Below are 15,621 nucleotides of genomic sequence, written 5' to 3'. Positions count from 1 at the left end.
ACTTCGCCTCAGTGATCGTGCGGTAAGGCGAATTTTGCGTATGGATCTCCACTTTCACCCCTACAAATTGTCCATTGTGCAAAAGTTAAAGTGCCCGGAGATTATGCACAACGAATGAACTTCGCACGTGAGATGGAAGCACTGATCGATCAAAATGAGAACCTCATTTTGTTCATGAGTGACGAAGCCCACTTTCACCTTAACGGCATGGTTAACCAGCAGAATTGCCGTTATTGGGCTAATGAAAATCCGCAACAGTTACACGAAAGACCGCTGCAAAGCCCAAAAGTTACGGTTTGGTGTGCTGTATCGCAAACTCGCATCATTGGCCCTTATTTCTTCGAAGACGGAAATGGTCGTGCTGTTACCGTGAACTCAAAGCGCTACGTCGAAATGATCACCACCTTCTTTTTCCATGAATTACGACGGCGACGTGTTCCAATCCGACATGTGTGGTTCCAACGGGATGGGGCGACCGCCCACACAGCCAGAGCATCAATGGACGTTATTCGCCCTCTTTTCCCTGGTCGCCTTATTTCCAGGTTTGGCGATGTTCATTGGTCTCCTCGGTCCCCAGATTTATCCTTATGCGATTTTTTCTTATGGGGACACCTCAAGGCTAGAGTATACGAGAACAAACCCCGAACTCTGGACGAATTGAAGGAGGCAATTCGCGTGGAAGTCGCCCAAGTTGAGAGAGCGATGTTGCAGAGAGCCTACGCGAACTTCCGAGAACGCCTCCAGCACTGCATCACCGATTTCGGCCACCACATGACTGATGTGATTTTCCACACTTGACTGTCTCAAATGCTATTTCCTTGCGAACATGATTCCATCAATAAATTTGTTTTTGAGTAAAAATTAACGATTTTATGATTTTTTTAAAACAGTCCGTCCTCTCTGCCGCACCCTGCATTATGGAAGGGGATGTTGTAGGTTTAGTTGCCGAAATTAGATATATATATAGATTAAGAGATACTTGTAGTAATGTGAGTGTGACTAGAGTTTTAAAATATATAAGTGAATATGATACAAACTAGTTTCAATTATTAAATATAATAATTTAGTAAATCTAAATCAAATTAAACATAAATATAAAACGCATTCAATCCATTTCCAAGAGTGAATAGATCTTGACAAGTCCTGGAGAAGAATACCTCAATCTTAAGTGTGACGACCGAGAAGCAAATAGAAAAATCAAGGGTAATCATCTAACCCAATCAACCGAAGAATGTGAAATATCATGGAAACAGGAAGTTTTACGAACCCAATCGAAATTCGTTCCGAACCGAGAATTCCAACTATATTCCATAAAACATCAGGACTTAAAAGAAGAAATACACACATTGGAAACAAGAAGACATCCAACTACAAGAATTCCAATGGGAAAAGTGAAACCGAACAGAAAACAATTTGCCAAACTGATCAAGAGAATTAGACGAACTTCAATGGGTATAACATAAAATCGTGCTGGGACTACCAATAATATTTTTAAGTTGTACCGGAAGTACCAAGGAAACTGGAAGATTACCAAGCAACCCTCAGAAGATACGGAAGAAGGATATCGCCAATACCCTTGGCTGCGTCCTTCCATCTAAAGAGATGAAAGACCTTATCCTTTTGTAATAAATAAAACTTTTTTTTAAAAAAACATTAATTTCCCGACAGGAAAATTAATTTTAGTTCTACTTTTCGTTCCATAATAATATACCACAATCTAACGCTGAATAACAATTAAAACTAGAACTAACACTAACTCGACTTAGAACTAGAAACATTCGGGTTTAGCAGCACGTCTCTCAAGACGGCTAAACCCGAATGATTCTGGTTCTATTTCTTGTGTTAGTTCTAGTTTTACACTAGCTTTACACTGTTACTACGTAGAACTCACATTATACCTAGAACTAGAATCATTTGGGTTTAGCCGCACGTCTCTTAAAACGGCTAAATCCGAATGATTCTAATTCTTGGTCTTGCGCTGCATAATAATTAAAACTAGAACTAACACTACACCTAGAACTAGAAAGTTTCGGGTTTAGCCCTTGCTTGGAAAAGGTAAGGTCCTTTTCGGCCGTTTTAAGAGACGCACCTAGAACTAGAAACCCGAATGTTTCTAGTTCTAGGTCTAGTGTTAGTTCTAGTTTTAGTTCAATAAAAATATGCAGCATAGTGATATTTTATGCTAACTAGCGGTACTTATCACCTACCAACCGTCTTAAGAGAGGTACGGCTAAACGGAATATTTCTAGTTCTCGGTCTAGTGTTAGTTCTAATGCTAGTGTTAGTCTAGTTTTATTTGCTGTTCAGCGCTAAATTATTGTATATTCTTATTGAACTATATCGAGGTTTTACTGTAATGTCAAATTATATTAACATGTTGCATTTTGTGTGGAAGAAAGTACGCCCTGGTTTCTATGGAAATATATTTTTGTGTATTGCATCTTAAGTGAAATTCACTGTATAAATAAAAACATAGAAATGTCAATTCTTCCAATGACGCCACAGCAAGGCTTATTCTCTCCCATAGGGAGTTGGATAACCTTATACAGTATGTTTACTCAACGGACGACAAATAAAACAGAGTGTTGCTGACTATTTGGCGAACAATGATCTATTAACAGGCTACCAACCTTTCGGGTATCAAATCCTTTACTTGGCGGCAATGGTCTTAGATGACATCTGTGGTAGAAATCTTGATTTTTGTACGAGATTATCATCGTTACGGCAACTGTAAAGTAACATGTTGAGGAATTAGAAGTTTACTGTAATCAACAGCAATAGGCGGACTTACCTTAAACCAAAATACTTTTTGCTCAAAATCTATATAGTATGTAAGGGATATGGTAGCAAAGAAAATGTTCGACGATTTTGTAGCCTTTCCCCTAAAAAAGAAAAATAAGGAATATTATTAAAGAGTAATTATTACCTACTTTGATTGGACGTAACTTTAACAAAGAATTGATATTCAGACAAATGTATTAGTTTACGATAGTGTTAACCTTGAAGAAAGATGAGATTGAATTTGTGATTTATTTATTGATAAATTATTAATTGTTAAGTTAAGCGCAGTACATGTTTATTGTTATTTTTAAAAATTTGTTGTTGCGCTATTGTATTATAATTATTATTGCTCAATTAAGTTAAATATAGAATGTTATAATTTTATTGAATATGTTCCATAATTTTGCTGGATACTGCATTTACAATCATTTAGAAACAACAACACTCTGGCAATATGCATCTACAGATTTGGTAAGGCGCTGTAAGTAAAGCTTTAGAGGGACAAAATATAAAGAGTTATGAATATTTACAATATCCAAAGAAAATACACAACTTACATGTTTTGTTGGGCCTTACATGTTTCGACTAAGGATTAGTCATGTTCAGAAGCTCTATAATTCTATAATAATAGAAAAAAATAAAATTATCCATATATGTATTATGCATATTATTCTATTTAAGATTAAGCAATGCAAGATTTTCTTTCCTCGTCTACATAATTTAAAGCGTTAATACTTTCAAATTAAAACACAGTAAAATCTCGATAAAACGGACTAATACGGGGCGGGGGTATCCGTTACATAAAAATATGTTCCTGAATACTGTTTTTCGGCTAGTATGAAAAATTACATTAAATTTTTACACAGGCTGGTTTAGATTTTAATCGGGAAACTTTACTACGAAGTTTTTTATATAAACATAGGGCCGTAACTTTTTTGTTTTCGAGCTATGAGCGATCAAAGTTGAGCCAAAAATTTACATTTTATTTCTTATTTTGGCTATAAGTAAACTGAAGAATATGAAAATTTGTATGTGTTGTATTGGTACTGATTATGGAAGAAATATATATATCGATGAATTAAAGTTCTTTTCAGGGTTCAATTGTGGATTCAGTTCAAAAGACCAATTTAATTAAAAAAAAAAAATAAAAAAAATAAAAACTTAATAAATTGTTTAATTATTAATACGGGCTTAAATTTTATATCATGTGATGTTGTTAACTCGGACTGAATATCCTAAATCAAAATTAAATTATCAAAAAATTTAGTTTGATAATGAACCAAAAAAAAAAATGAATTAAAGACTCATCTTAATTAGAAGTAATTTGTTTCTCCTTCAAACAATGGTTTCTATGTACGCCTCCTCTATCTCAATTTAAATCCTCGGTGATTTCACACGCTTGCGCTAGGTGTCCAATTTCAAACCGGTCATTTTAATTTTATTATTTCTTTTTGTATCCTGATTATTGTCTCAGTTAATGTTTTAAAGGTTCACGAATTCTAGTTTTTTTATATTTAAACTCACATTAAGTTACTCCTTCTTCTCCTTCACTCGGGTTATGTTCTTGTTTTTAGTCTCTTTTTTCTACCTTGCCTTCTACGTTTCAACTCTGATTGTTTGTTATTTTTTTTTAAGCGTCGGTTCTTCAATTTTTTTATCAAAATGCATAGCGACTAAGTTCTGGCAACTTGGATTATTCCAAAAATAATTCAAATTTAGGTTTACAAGGTACGTCAAAAGATAATTTATGTAGAATTTCGGAATGACATACAATGTCGATCAAAATATTTTAAATATGTTTTCCTTTTCGTTTTTCCAAAAATGATGATTATCAATGATATTGTATCGATTTGGATACAATATATGGATATGGATCAGATATTCGTATCAGTCTGAATTACTACCTTATTACACCTTATTTTCTAGTATACCTTAAGCTTCACTAGCGTCCTCTAAGGGGATGAAATTCACAACCCCTCTGAATATTTTACAAGAACTTTTTAACACCATGGAATATTAAGATAACAAAATATGAGTTGTAAAGGTCATTCTTTAATGGTACCTTTTGTCGCTTGCTTTGTTTAACCTTAAATAGAATATATACATAATATACGTATATTTTTATTTTTTTTATATTACAGAGTCTCTCAACAATAGTAAATGAACCAAAATATTTATTTAAATCTAAAATGCACATTGATGAAAATGGAGAAATAAAAAAAGAATAATTTACTAACCTAGTAACTCTGAGCTGCAAATTTAGGAGACAGTGTTGACGTTCTTCGACATAAATTCGTTCTCTGTTCTGCCAAGTGGTTCTAGTTATTCAATAATCTTTTTCGCGAACTATCATCGCTGATCATGGTCCATTGACAGAAATTGTTCAGCCAATTGTATGTTTTAAGTATGGACGACATTTCTGCATAACATTGCCATGTTATGTTGAATCACCACTTTCGACCTCATAATGTGCACATAGTAGGAAAAAACGCTTTACTTTATGATGGTCAAGAATCAACAAGAAATTAGTAATTGACAAAAGACGGTTAATAAATAAAATAACTTGCGTTTATTGATGACAGCCTTTTGTTAGCGGACATCGTCAGGAAAACTCAGATTGTAGATTTTGTGTGGAAAAGACAAAAATTAAGATAAACACAGTAATTATAAATTTTAAAGAATACATTTAACTTGTTGCTTTTAATTAACTTTTCTTTTCATGTACACCCAGTTCTGATGTTCACGATCTTTTTTTATGTAACACTACTCTGACAAAAAAGGTTTCAATTTTCAATGCCGTAGTGGGGGATTCCCAATATTATGCTAAAAACGCTTTGTTTCCATTTATAGTTTAGTATTTGACATGAACAGTTCTTTACTCTGATATTGAACAAAATCCATTATGCGGTAAGGTTTTTTCTCCTAATTTTCGATGGCCTTTACGCAATGTCATCTACAACAAAAAATAACAGGAATGCAATATGACAAACAGACAATGACTAAGAATAAAATATTTTATTTGTAATAGGAGTTACAAATTCAGTAGTAACAGTAGTTTCAAAACATCAAATGATTTTTTTTATTATTTAGTTTGTTTTCTATGAATTATTTTGTGCAATACTTTTATTAATACTTTTTAATAAAACGTGCAAACAAATTTTAATTTCTCCCTTTACATTATTATATTACGATTTTTAGATGAACTCTTCAGAACTGGGTGTATTGTTAATATTTTCTGGCTGATAACATTGAAGAAACGTAACATCATTCAACGTTTTCATTATATAGAAAATGTTATAAAACATATTTTCAGATTTTAATTGTAATATATTTCGAATATATTGACTCTTTTCCACTAAGAAACAATTATTTAGTCAACACTTATTAGGAATTGTGGTTTTAAAATAGAAGTCTCATCCTGATATTGGTATAACAGCGATATCGGCACTAAAGAAAAATATCATCGAAATGTGCAAATTAGAAAAAAGGAAGGAAAAGTTTTTTATAATTATACATGATTCCAGTAACGTGTCTCCGGTACTACTATATTCACATTAAAGGTGCTTAAATGGTTCTTTTTCATTCAGTTTCCACAAAATCGGATAGAAATTCTAGTCTGATAAATTCCATCATAGGCTGATGATCATTATACAGATCAATTTATATATAAAAGGGGAGTTCATTACATCGCATGGAATTTTTATCTTCTACCAGGACGCCTAAATGATTATTCTGTTTCCACAAAATCGGGTAGATATTCTGGTCTGGCAAATTCGATCATAGGCCAGTAATCTGCCCGATTTCTTTCATGCGGTTTGTCGCTTAGAACAATTCGCTTCCTGGTTCGAACGTCACCCAATACCTTAAAAATAGTAGAGTTTCGATTCGCGATGCGGTGTCCATTGTCGCAAATTATAACGTCTGGTCCTGGATCGACTAAGCAGTGACGGGCATAGATCTTGAAGTCATCGTCATCGGCACATATTACGATGGTTCTATACATTTCGTAGCTCATAATTAATACTCCCCCGTTTGACTTCCATTTATTCAAAACTTGTCTCCTCTTCTCAAATGTTCGAAATAATTTCGCTGCGTTTAAAATGTGAATATTTGCAGCGCCACCAATACCGTTGCCGTTTACGGTTGAACACCACTTAAGGTATTCCGTCTTCCAAGCTGGCAGAGTACGAGCGGGAACAACACACAAAATAGTGTGCCGAGGAGATCTTCTTAAGTACATATCGGAGAATGCAATTGTTTGAAGTTTTTTTCCACTTGGTCCAACAGAATGGGCTAAGATGCAACCTAACCCATTCTTAATAATATTTTCGCAGAGAACGTTTACGTCCATTACCTGTCTCCTGAGCAGCTGAGCGACAATGGTTGAGGGGATACTAATATCATCAGTCTTTTCAGTATTTTGCTGAAAAATAATTTTTTTAAGTATTTTTATAATTATGAAAAATTCTGAAACAAAATTTTAATCAACATTGAAAATTAACGAAATAATTGGGTAATTCAATCATTAATAGAACATAAATACTATCAACTTTACCCATTGTCTATTCAAGTTAGTAACATTTTCGTTGAATTTGTTCCTCAAGGTTATTATTTGGCATTATCTCAATAAGTTATATCTTTGATCTAACGAAACATGTAAATTAATACGTATATGTAAATGAATATTATAATTGGTAATAACGAAAGTAAAATAACTGAAAATTGTAATAAAAAGCTAAGAAACAAAAATGTAACTTTTGTTCCTCACTCAAGGCCCCTCACTTTCGAGGTCGATATCTTTGCAACCGCTGGATAAAAAACAAAAATTACGTTAAAATTTGTTTAATTACTAAACATGCGTGAATTTAAAAATTTTCGGCTCCACTGTTTTCTTCTTATCGCGAGGTAAATGAAAAAAGTACCCGATTTTTGAGGGTCCCGGCAACTTTATCCACTTTGCGATTTTTTTTTCTCAAATTTAAACTGGTGGTAGAATGATGTGTTCTTAATGAGTGTCATGATTTAGCTTTTCGATATTCCCTATAGTTTCGCTTGCTATTGCCTAGCAAGTTTCCTTTAATTAATGATAACTATGTCATATAGTAGTTTTCCTGATATTTAGAATTTTAAGAAGAATTTGTAATAAAATATCCCATTATTGTAGATAATTTTTCTTCTTTCTTTTTTTGTTTGTCTCTCAATTGTAAATCAGTACTTTAATTAGTAATGCAATATTACTAATAATAATGACAACAGTTAGTTACGTAACTAGATATGAGAACATTAATTTTGTCTGACGAACGTAGTATTTTCCAACACGAACGAGTGAAGCGGGTGAGTTTTGCAAATTACGTGAGTTAAACAAAATTAGTAAATTGCGTTACGTAATGAAACCAGTGCGGTAATGAACTTCATTACGTAACTCAAATCACCTCAAATGAGTGCGGTAATGATGACTTATCCAAGCAGTCGTAGATAAAATTTAATTTTCATAATGGAATTAGGTAAATTATATCACATATTTTTCTTTAAATTGTAAATATCTCGAAAACTACTAAAATTGGACATATGATATACTTTGCATAAATTAAAATTAACGCGATGGGCAATTCAATCAGCACATAATATACAGGTGCTCCATTTAAAAACCGTAAGAAGAAACCATTTGAAAAACATCAAAATTTTCAATATTTTATGAACATTGCTGCTAAAAGATATGAAGTAAGTTGCATCTAACGAGAAAAGACACACATGGATGTGGCTGAGTTGATTGTAACGATTTGTGTGAAAAAAGTATTGAAACTAAACTTCTAAGTCTAATTCCATGGTCTCATTAATACCAAAATCATAACACATGGCGCTGCGAAGTGTTAGTGAGTCATAAGGAAAGAAGAAATAAAGCGACAAGAAGGGGCACGATGAAAACAAAAACCTAAAAGTGAGGTTAGAAAAAAGAAATAAAATAAAATAGAAAAAACGACATGACAGACATGATGTTTAAGCGACCGATGGGGATGTCATTTATGGAAAATGTGCCAGAAAACTTTAAAAATTTCCTATAACGTTTGGAAATCTTTTTGACGGTATCGGATAAAAATGATAAATCTGATGAAGAAAAATTAGCGATATTGCTGAATTGTATTGGTTCTCACCAATACAATTCTCCTGGACCATTCAACCGATTTGAATATTTTTGGTCTTGTTTGAAAGAGCATTTTATGCTCTTTTAAGGGGTAAAACCACTGTAGAAATCTAAAATAAAGCGCTTCTTTGTCATTTTGTTATTAATAGAAGATACAGTTTTAGGAGAATAATACTATATATGTTCTTAAGCATGCATTGAAGAGCACAAAAAAATGTATAATACAGAAATAATACAAAATGGCGGGGCTGGAGTCTATCCCGAAAATCGTGTAAAATTGGAGACGTTCTGCTGCACGCGTGTAGGAGTTGTAAGAAAAGTTTTAAAAAATCGTGTTTCGAGAAAAACGCATTTAAAGTGTTGACATCAGTTTTTGCCCGTGTACACTTTTTTGTCACTCATTGTAATACTAGAAATCACTTCAACTACAAATAATTTGAGAAAAATCGATTCAAAACACTACACAATAGAACTCGCGTTTTTAGTCTACGAAATATTCACGTCCTTCGTGTACACGTGCTGATGCTATTCTAAGATGATTCAAATGCTGTATGTAGTTACGGAGTGTTCCTGATTGGTATATAATCAGTGTAATAATGTAATATTGTGTACAAATTTAAATGTATAAATTTAAATTCTACAGTTGTGTTACCCCTTAAAAGATATTTTCAGTAAGACCGTTTGGTTTAAAACAAATAAGCTTGAGGGCGTTATCTACAGCGATTACATATTTTTGTGATTTTTGAAAAAAAGTTAAATGGAATGGTATTATTTAAAATTTAATTAAAATTTGCTAAATATTAGTGAAAACCGCATCTCGATATCTCCATCCGTTCTCGAATTACAGAAGAAAAAAAAATTCAAAAACATAAAAACTTCTAACTTGCTTTATTGTAATATATAAATCGGAACCGGTTTCGGAATCAACGTTCTATCATCAGCCGAAAGCTAATAAGAATTAAAAAATAATAAAAAATATATACTAATATTAAAAGAAGCTGCAGCAACCGGAAGGAGAAGCAAAGATCACGGGATAACAGCGTCCTAAAGGAGAAGCAAAGCTCACGTGACGACAGCAACCGGAAGGAGAAGCGAAGCTCAAAGGGCAACAACGACCGAAAGCAGAAACGTAGTTCAAATTAGAAAAGATAGAAATTCAACAGGAATTACAAATAGTAAGTAGCATTTGTTTTCACTTGAGATTTTGTGGTCTCATTGAAAGAGTTTTTATAACAAATAAACAACCAATTGCTATTATTTTGTAAGTTGGATCAGTTTAATCTAACTGTAAAGAAATTGTATTAATTTTACTATTAATTGAAATAAAAGGTTACGTTATTAGTCTGTATCAAAAATAAAATGAGTTCTGAGGCTGAATTTAGTATTTTCACGGTGCATGAGTTAAAATATATTTCACAGTTATTTGAATTACCTGAAAAGAAAAGAAAATTAGAAATAATTAAAGAAATAATAAATTCTAACTACACTGTAGATGAGGTTAAAATAGAAATAATGACTTGGACTGAAAATCCTCAAAAGGGTAGATTAGAAAAGATTGAAATAGAAAAAAAAGAAAAAGAAGAAAAAGAGAGAATTGAAAGATTAGAGATTGCTAAGTTAGATACTGAAGTAAAACTTGCACAGTTTAGAGTGCAAGGTATTTCTGAGAATTCTAATTTTAGTAATTCTAATATCAATAGTTTTAATATGAATAAGTATTTACAACCATTTAAAGATAACGGTGATATGAGTTTATTCCTGATCAACTTTGAACGGGTTTGTATTCAATTAAACTGCGGGAAAGAAACATGGCCACTGAGATTGACCAGTGTATTGTCACCGGCCGCAAATGAAGTTGTGGCTAGATTAAGCGAAGAAGATGCGAAGGATTATGATAAAGTTAGAGCCAGTTTATTAAAAAAATATCAGTTAACTTCTGAGGTCTTTAGGGCCAAATTTAGATATAGTAAAAAGAAATTTGATCAGACTTATGCTGAATTTGCTTATCAATTGAAGAATAATTTTAAAGAATGGATTAAATGCGAAGGGATATGCAGTGATATAAATAAATTAATACAATTAATATGTTTAGAAAAGTTTTACAGTTCAATACCATCTGAAATGAGATTTTGGGTTGAAGATCACAATAAAACAAAATCAATTGAAGAAGCAGCGGAACAAGCAGATGTTTACATTTCGAAGAGGGGTCCTATTAATGATAGAAATGGATATAATAAATTTAAGCAGGAACATAAAACATCAACACAAAGGGAAACGAATCAGAATAATCCTTCCAATATGGAAACAGAAAGCGAAAGGAAAGGAGATAAGAGAAGTTTTGATAAACGAAGACCATTTAAATGTTATGCTTGCGGAGGAATAGGTCATTTTAAAGGATCAAAAGAATGTCCTAATTTCAAAGAAAGCAAAGAAAATAAGCAAGTAGTAGCTACCTTAAATACTAAGAAAGAAGTTCAAGAATTATTTGCTCCATATACTTTAAAAGGGGAAATAAATGGTAAGGAAGTAAACATTTTGAGAGACAGTGCTGCGAGTTATGATGTAGTACATAAAAACATTGTCAAAACAGAACATTATTCTGGGAAATATGTACATGTTAGAGGAGTACTGAATGAAGAAAGTGTGGCTTTACAAGTGGCTGTAGTAAAATTAAATTTACCAGAAATAGGAGAACTTGAAACAGAAGCTGCAGTTACAAGTAATTTGCCAAACGGATACTCGTATCTATTGTCAAATAGAACGTGGGAAATGTTCAGTAATGTGGATAATGTACAAAATGTATTTGCATTAACCCGATCAAAATCAAAAAAATTAAAATTAGAACAACAAAGTATTCCAGTAGAACAAAATCAGAAAAATGAAAAGCATAAAGAATTAAGAGAACAGGAAAATAAAGTAAATGAAAAGGATAAACAAAAGAAGGAAGAAAGTGTTTTGGAAGAAATGTTGATAATTCCTAAAGGAAAAACTGATTATGATGATATAACAAAGTTAAATCCTAATAAACTGAGGTTGTTGCAGGGAGGAGACCCTACGTTGAAAGAATACTATGATAAAGCAGAGATTAAAGAGGACAAAAATGGTGTTAAATTTAAAATCTTAAATGGAATATTGCACCGAAGATTTGTAGACAAATTAGGAAGACACTATGAACAAGTAGTGGTACCAACAAGTCTACGAGGGAAGATAATGGATATTGCGCATGATAATATGTGGATGGGCCATTTAGGATGTAAAAAGACGGTTGCAAGAATAAAACAAAATTACTGGTGGAGACAACTAAATAAAGATGTCAAGAATAAAATAAAATAATCCACAGCTCTGCATACCATCCTCAGTCAATTGCAGTAGAGAGATTTCATGGAGTGTTTAAAAGAATACTCAGAGCTTTGAGTTACGAACATGGAAAACAGTGGGACGAGTACTTTGATCAAGCATTATTTGCCGTAAGAAGTGCACCACATGCGGCACATGGTTTCAGTCCTGCGGAGTTATGTTATGGAAGGCAAATTAGATCTCCATTAAGTATGTTAAAAGCCTTATGGAATGGCAGAGATACTAATGAACCAGTAGTTAGTTATGTATTGAAATTACTTGAACGATTGAAAAACATGCAAGAAATTGTAGAAATTAGTATGAAAGAAGCACAGAATAAATCAAAGAAATATTATGATAAAAAAGCAAAGGAAATTATTTACAAAGAAGGGGATAAAGTGATGATATATCAGCCAGCTAGAACGAATAAATTACAAATGCAATGGGAAGGTCCAAAGAAAGTAGTAAGGAAAATATCAGATACCAATTACATATTAGAAGAACTAACTGGAAGAAGAAAGCAAACCCTTATACATGTAAATTTATTGAAACCATATTATGAAAAACCTGAAATAGTTGCGATGTACGTAACATCTTCGGGGGAAGAAGAAACAGAAATGAATATATATAAATTGGAAAAGAAAGAGGAAGCAACTTTACTGGCTACAGAAGTTTTACAACAATCAAAGGGAATTGGAGAATTTACAGAAGAGCAAAGAATGGATTTGGAGAATTTAATTGGAGAATTTCCTGGGTTATTTTCAAATCGCCCTGGTAGAACCAATTTGATTCAACATGATATTGCTTTGAAAGAAGAAAGGATTATCAGAACCAAACCGTATTCACAATCTCCGAGAGTACGAGAAATCATAGATGAAGAAATAGATAAAATGCTTAACTTAGGCGTAATTAAACCAAGTGACAGTCCATATTCGTCGCCGATGATTATAATAGAAATAGAAGGTAAAGAACCAAGACCAGTAATAGATTATCGGGCTTTAAATGCTATTTCCATACCTCAACAACACCCAATACCTAACATAGAAGCTTGTGTGGAACGGTGTAGTAACGCAAAATATTTAAGTCTTATAGATGTTGTACGAGCTTACTGGCAAATTGGAATGACTGAGCGTGCAAGTAAATATGCAGCTTTTATAACTCATCGAGGAGTATTTGAACCAGTAACTTTGCCATTCGGACTTCAATCCGCTCCATTTTCTTTTCAAAGATTAATGGATAAAATTTTGGAAGGTTATAACGAATTTGCCGAACCTTATTTAGATGATATAGCAATACATTCAATGACATGGAAAGATCATTTGAAACATTTGCGACTTGTGTTTACAGCTATGCATAAGGCAGGTCTTACAATAAAGGCAAAGAAATGTGAGTGGGGAAAAGCTCAAGTTGTTTATCTAGGACATAAAATAGGACAAGGTTATAGAACTCCATCTGAAGCAAAAGTAGCTGCAATAAAAGAATTTCGACGACCGGTAACAAAAAAAGATATTAGAATCTTTTTAGGGATAACTGGATATTATAACCATTACATACCAAATTATGCAGAAATTGTTAGTCCTTTAACAGACGCTTTACGAAAAGGAGCCAAAAACAAGGTTGAATGGGATGAACAGAAGGAAAACGCATTTAATAATTTAAAACAAGAATTAACTAGTAGTAAAGTGTTAAAAGCTCCCAATTATAAAAGAAAATTTATAGTACAAACTGATTGTTCAAAACGAGGAATGGGAGTTACTTTATCCCAACGTGATGACGACAATAAAGAATACCCTGTACTGTACTTAAGCAAAAAGCTAACTGAGAGAGAACAAGCTTACAGTGCAAGTGAGTTAGAATGTGCTGCATTAGTTTGGGCAGTGAATAAATTAAAACCGTATCTATATTTAACTCATTTTATTATTGTAACAGATCATTGTCCTCTGACTTGGTTAAAACAAATGAGTAATAAAAACGCTAGACTATTAAGATGGGCGCTTTCTTTACAAACGTTAGATTTTACGGTAGTTTATAAGCCTGGAAAAATGTGTGGCAACGTCGATTCGTTATCTCGTTATAATGTTGAGATGTAAGAGTTATTGTTTTGTGACTTAAATATTAGACGAATTTATCATGTTATTATTTGCCCAATGTTTTAATTAAGAGACCATAAAACCTTGAGTTGGGCAAATGCTTACTTGTGATGAGAATCAGCCTATTGGATGTCAGAAAAGTAGATTTCTACCATCAAAAGGCTGATTTCACCGGGCGCAAGTTGTTGTGAATCAAAATATTAAAAAAAAAACTAATTTGAAAAAGTGGGCTACGACTACTGTATTTTTATAATAAAAAAAATGATTAACGAAAAATATAAATAATATGAAAAAGTCAATATGATTGTCATTAATAAAATTGTAATAAAATATAATTTTCTGATAATTAACATCGACGAGAAAAAGAGTCTTAATAAGATTTATTTAATGATGAAATTTGTTGTTAAAGAAGATGTACGTAAAAAATTGAAAAGTTTTTTATAAAAATTGAAAAAGTTTTGAAAGTTTTTTTTTTTAAAATTTTTTTTAAAGTCAAATTGAAAAAGTTAAATTTAAATTGTTATAAAAGTTAAGTTAAATTGAACGATGAAAATTAAATTCTTAGTAAAAGTTACAAAAGTGTGAAACGTGGATTGTTATAAAAATGTGAAACACTAAAAATATATACAGGTGTCCCGTTAAGCGTACGGAGCGGCTGTATCTCGATAACGGTAAGGCCTAGAGGTTTGGGGAAAAAATCGTTATAAGCAAAGTGAGCAAGAGAAATAGCTGGAAATTATTTTGAAGTTCGTAAAAAGGGGACGGAAAGAGAAAGGCGATGGAGGAGAACACTGTGGAGGATGGGAGATGGCGAGGGAGGAGAGGAGGAGGCTGGAGAAGACCTTGATGGAGGGGTTGACGGACAACCAGAAAGGAGTTATACAAGAGGTATTAGGAGCATTCGCGAGAATGGAGGACTTGGTTTTGAATTTGGAAATTAAGAACAGAGAGCTGGAGGAGAGAGAGAGGGGCAGGATGGGAGAGGGGGAGAGAATGAGAGAGATGTGGGGGCGGTTGGAGATGGAAATGGGGAAAAGGATGGAGGAGATGAAAAACTTGATTACCGGGAAGGAAAGATATGAGGAAGGGGGGTTGTTGGGCAGAAACTACGCGGGGGTTGTAGGGAAAGATAGAAGACGTGCTAAAGGAAGGGTGATAGTTATTGAAGATCAGAGAGGGGAAGGGAAGGAAGACGGTGAGGGAAGGGATTTGAAGGCGGAGGTGATGGAAGGATTAAAGGGAAAAGAGGGGGATCTAAGGGTAAATGCGGTG

The 15,621-nt window shown here is 33.0% G+C and overlaps 2 protein-coding genes across 2 annotated transcripts; both read left to right on the top strand.

Moving 5' to 3' along the window:
• Positions 1–207: 207 nt before the first annotated feature.
• LOC111420750 (uncharacterized) lies at positions 208–798 on the top strand. The gene has a single exon (XM_023053786.2). The coding sequence runs from the start codon at positions 208–210 to the stop codon at positions 796–798; it is 591 nt and encodes a 196-aa protein (XP_022909554.1).
• A 9,484-nt stretch (positions 799–10,282) lies between these two features.
• On the top strand, positions 10,283–14,349 carry LOC139432742 (uncharacterized). The gene is made up of 2 exons (XM_071201510.1): positions 10,283–12,176; positions 12,293–14,349. The coding sequence occupies exons 1-2, from the start codon at positions 10,283–10,285 to the stop codon at positions 14,347–14,349; spliced, it is 3,951 nt and encodes a 1,316-aa protein (XP_071057611.1).
• The last annotated feature ends 1,272 nt before the right edge of the window (positions 14,350–15,621 follow it).

This window comes from Onthophagus taurus, chromosome 2 (assembly GCF_036711975.1).
Source record: "Onthophagus taurus isolate NC chromosome 2, IU_Otau_3.0, whole genome shotgun sequence".
Lineage (NCBI taxonomy): Eukaryota > Metazoa > Arthropoda > Insecta > Coleoptera > Scarabaeidae > Onthophagus > Onthophagus taurus.
Note: the sequence above shows the minus strand (reverse complement) of the source record. Positions and strands in the feature narration are given on the sequence as shown.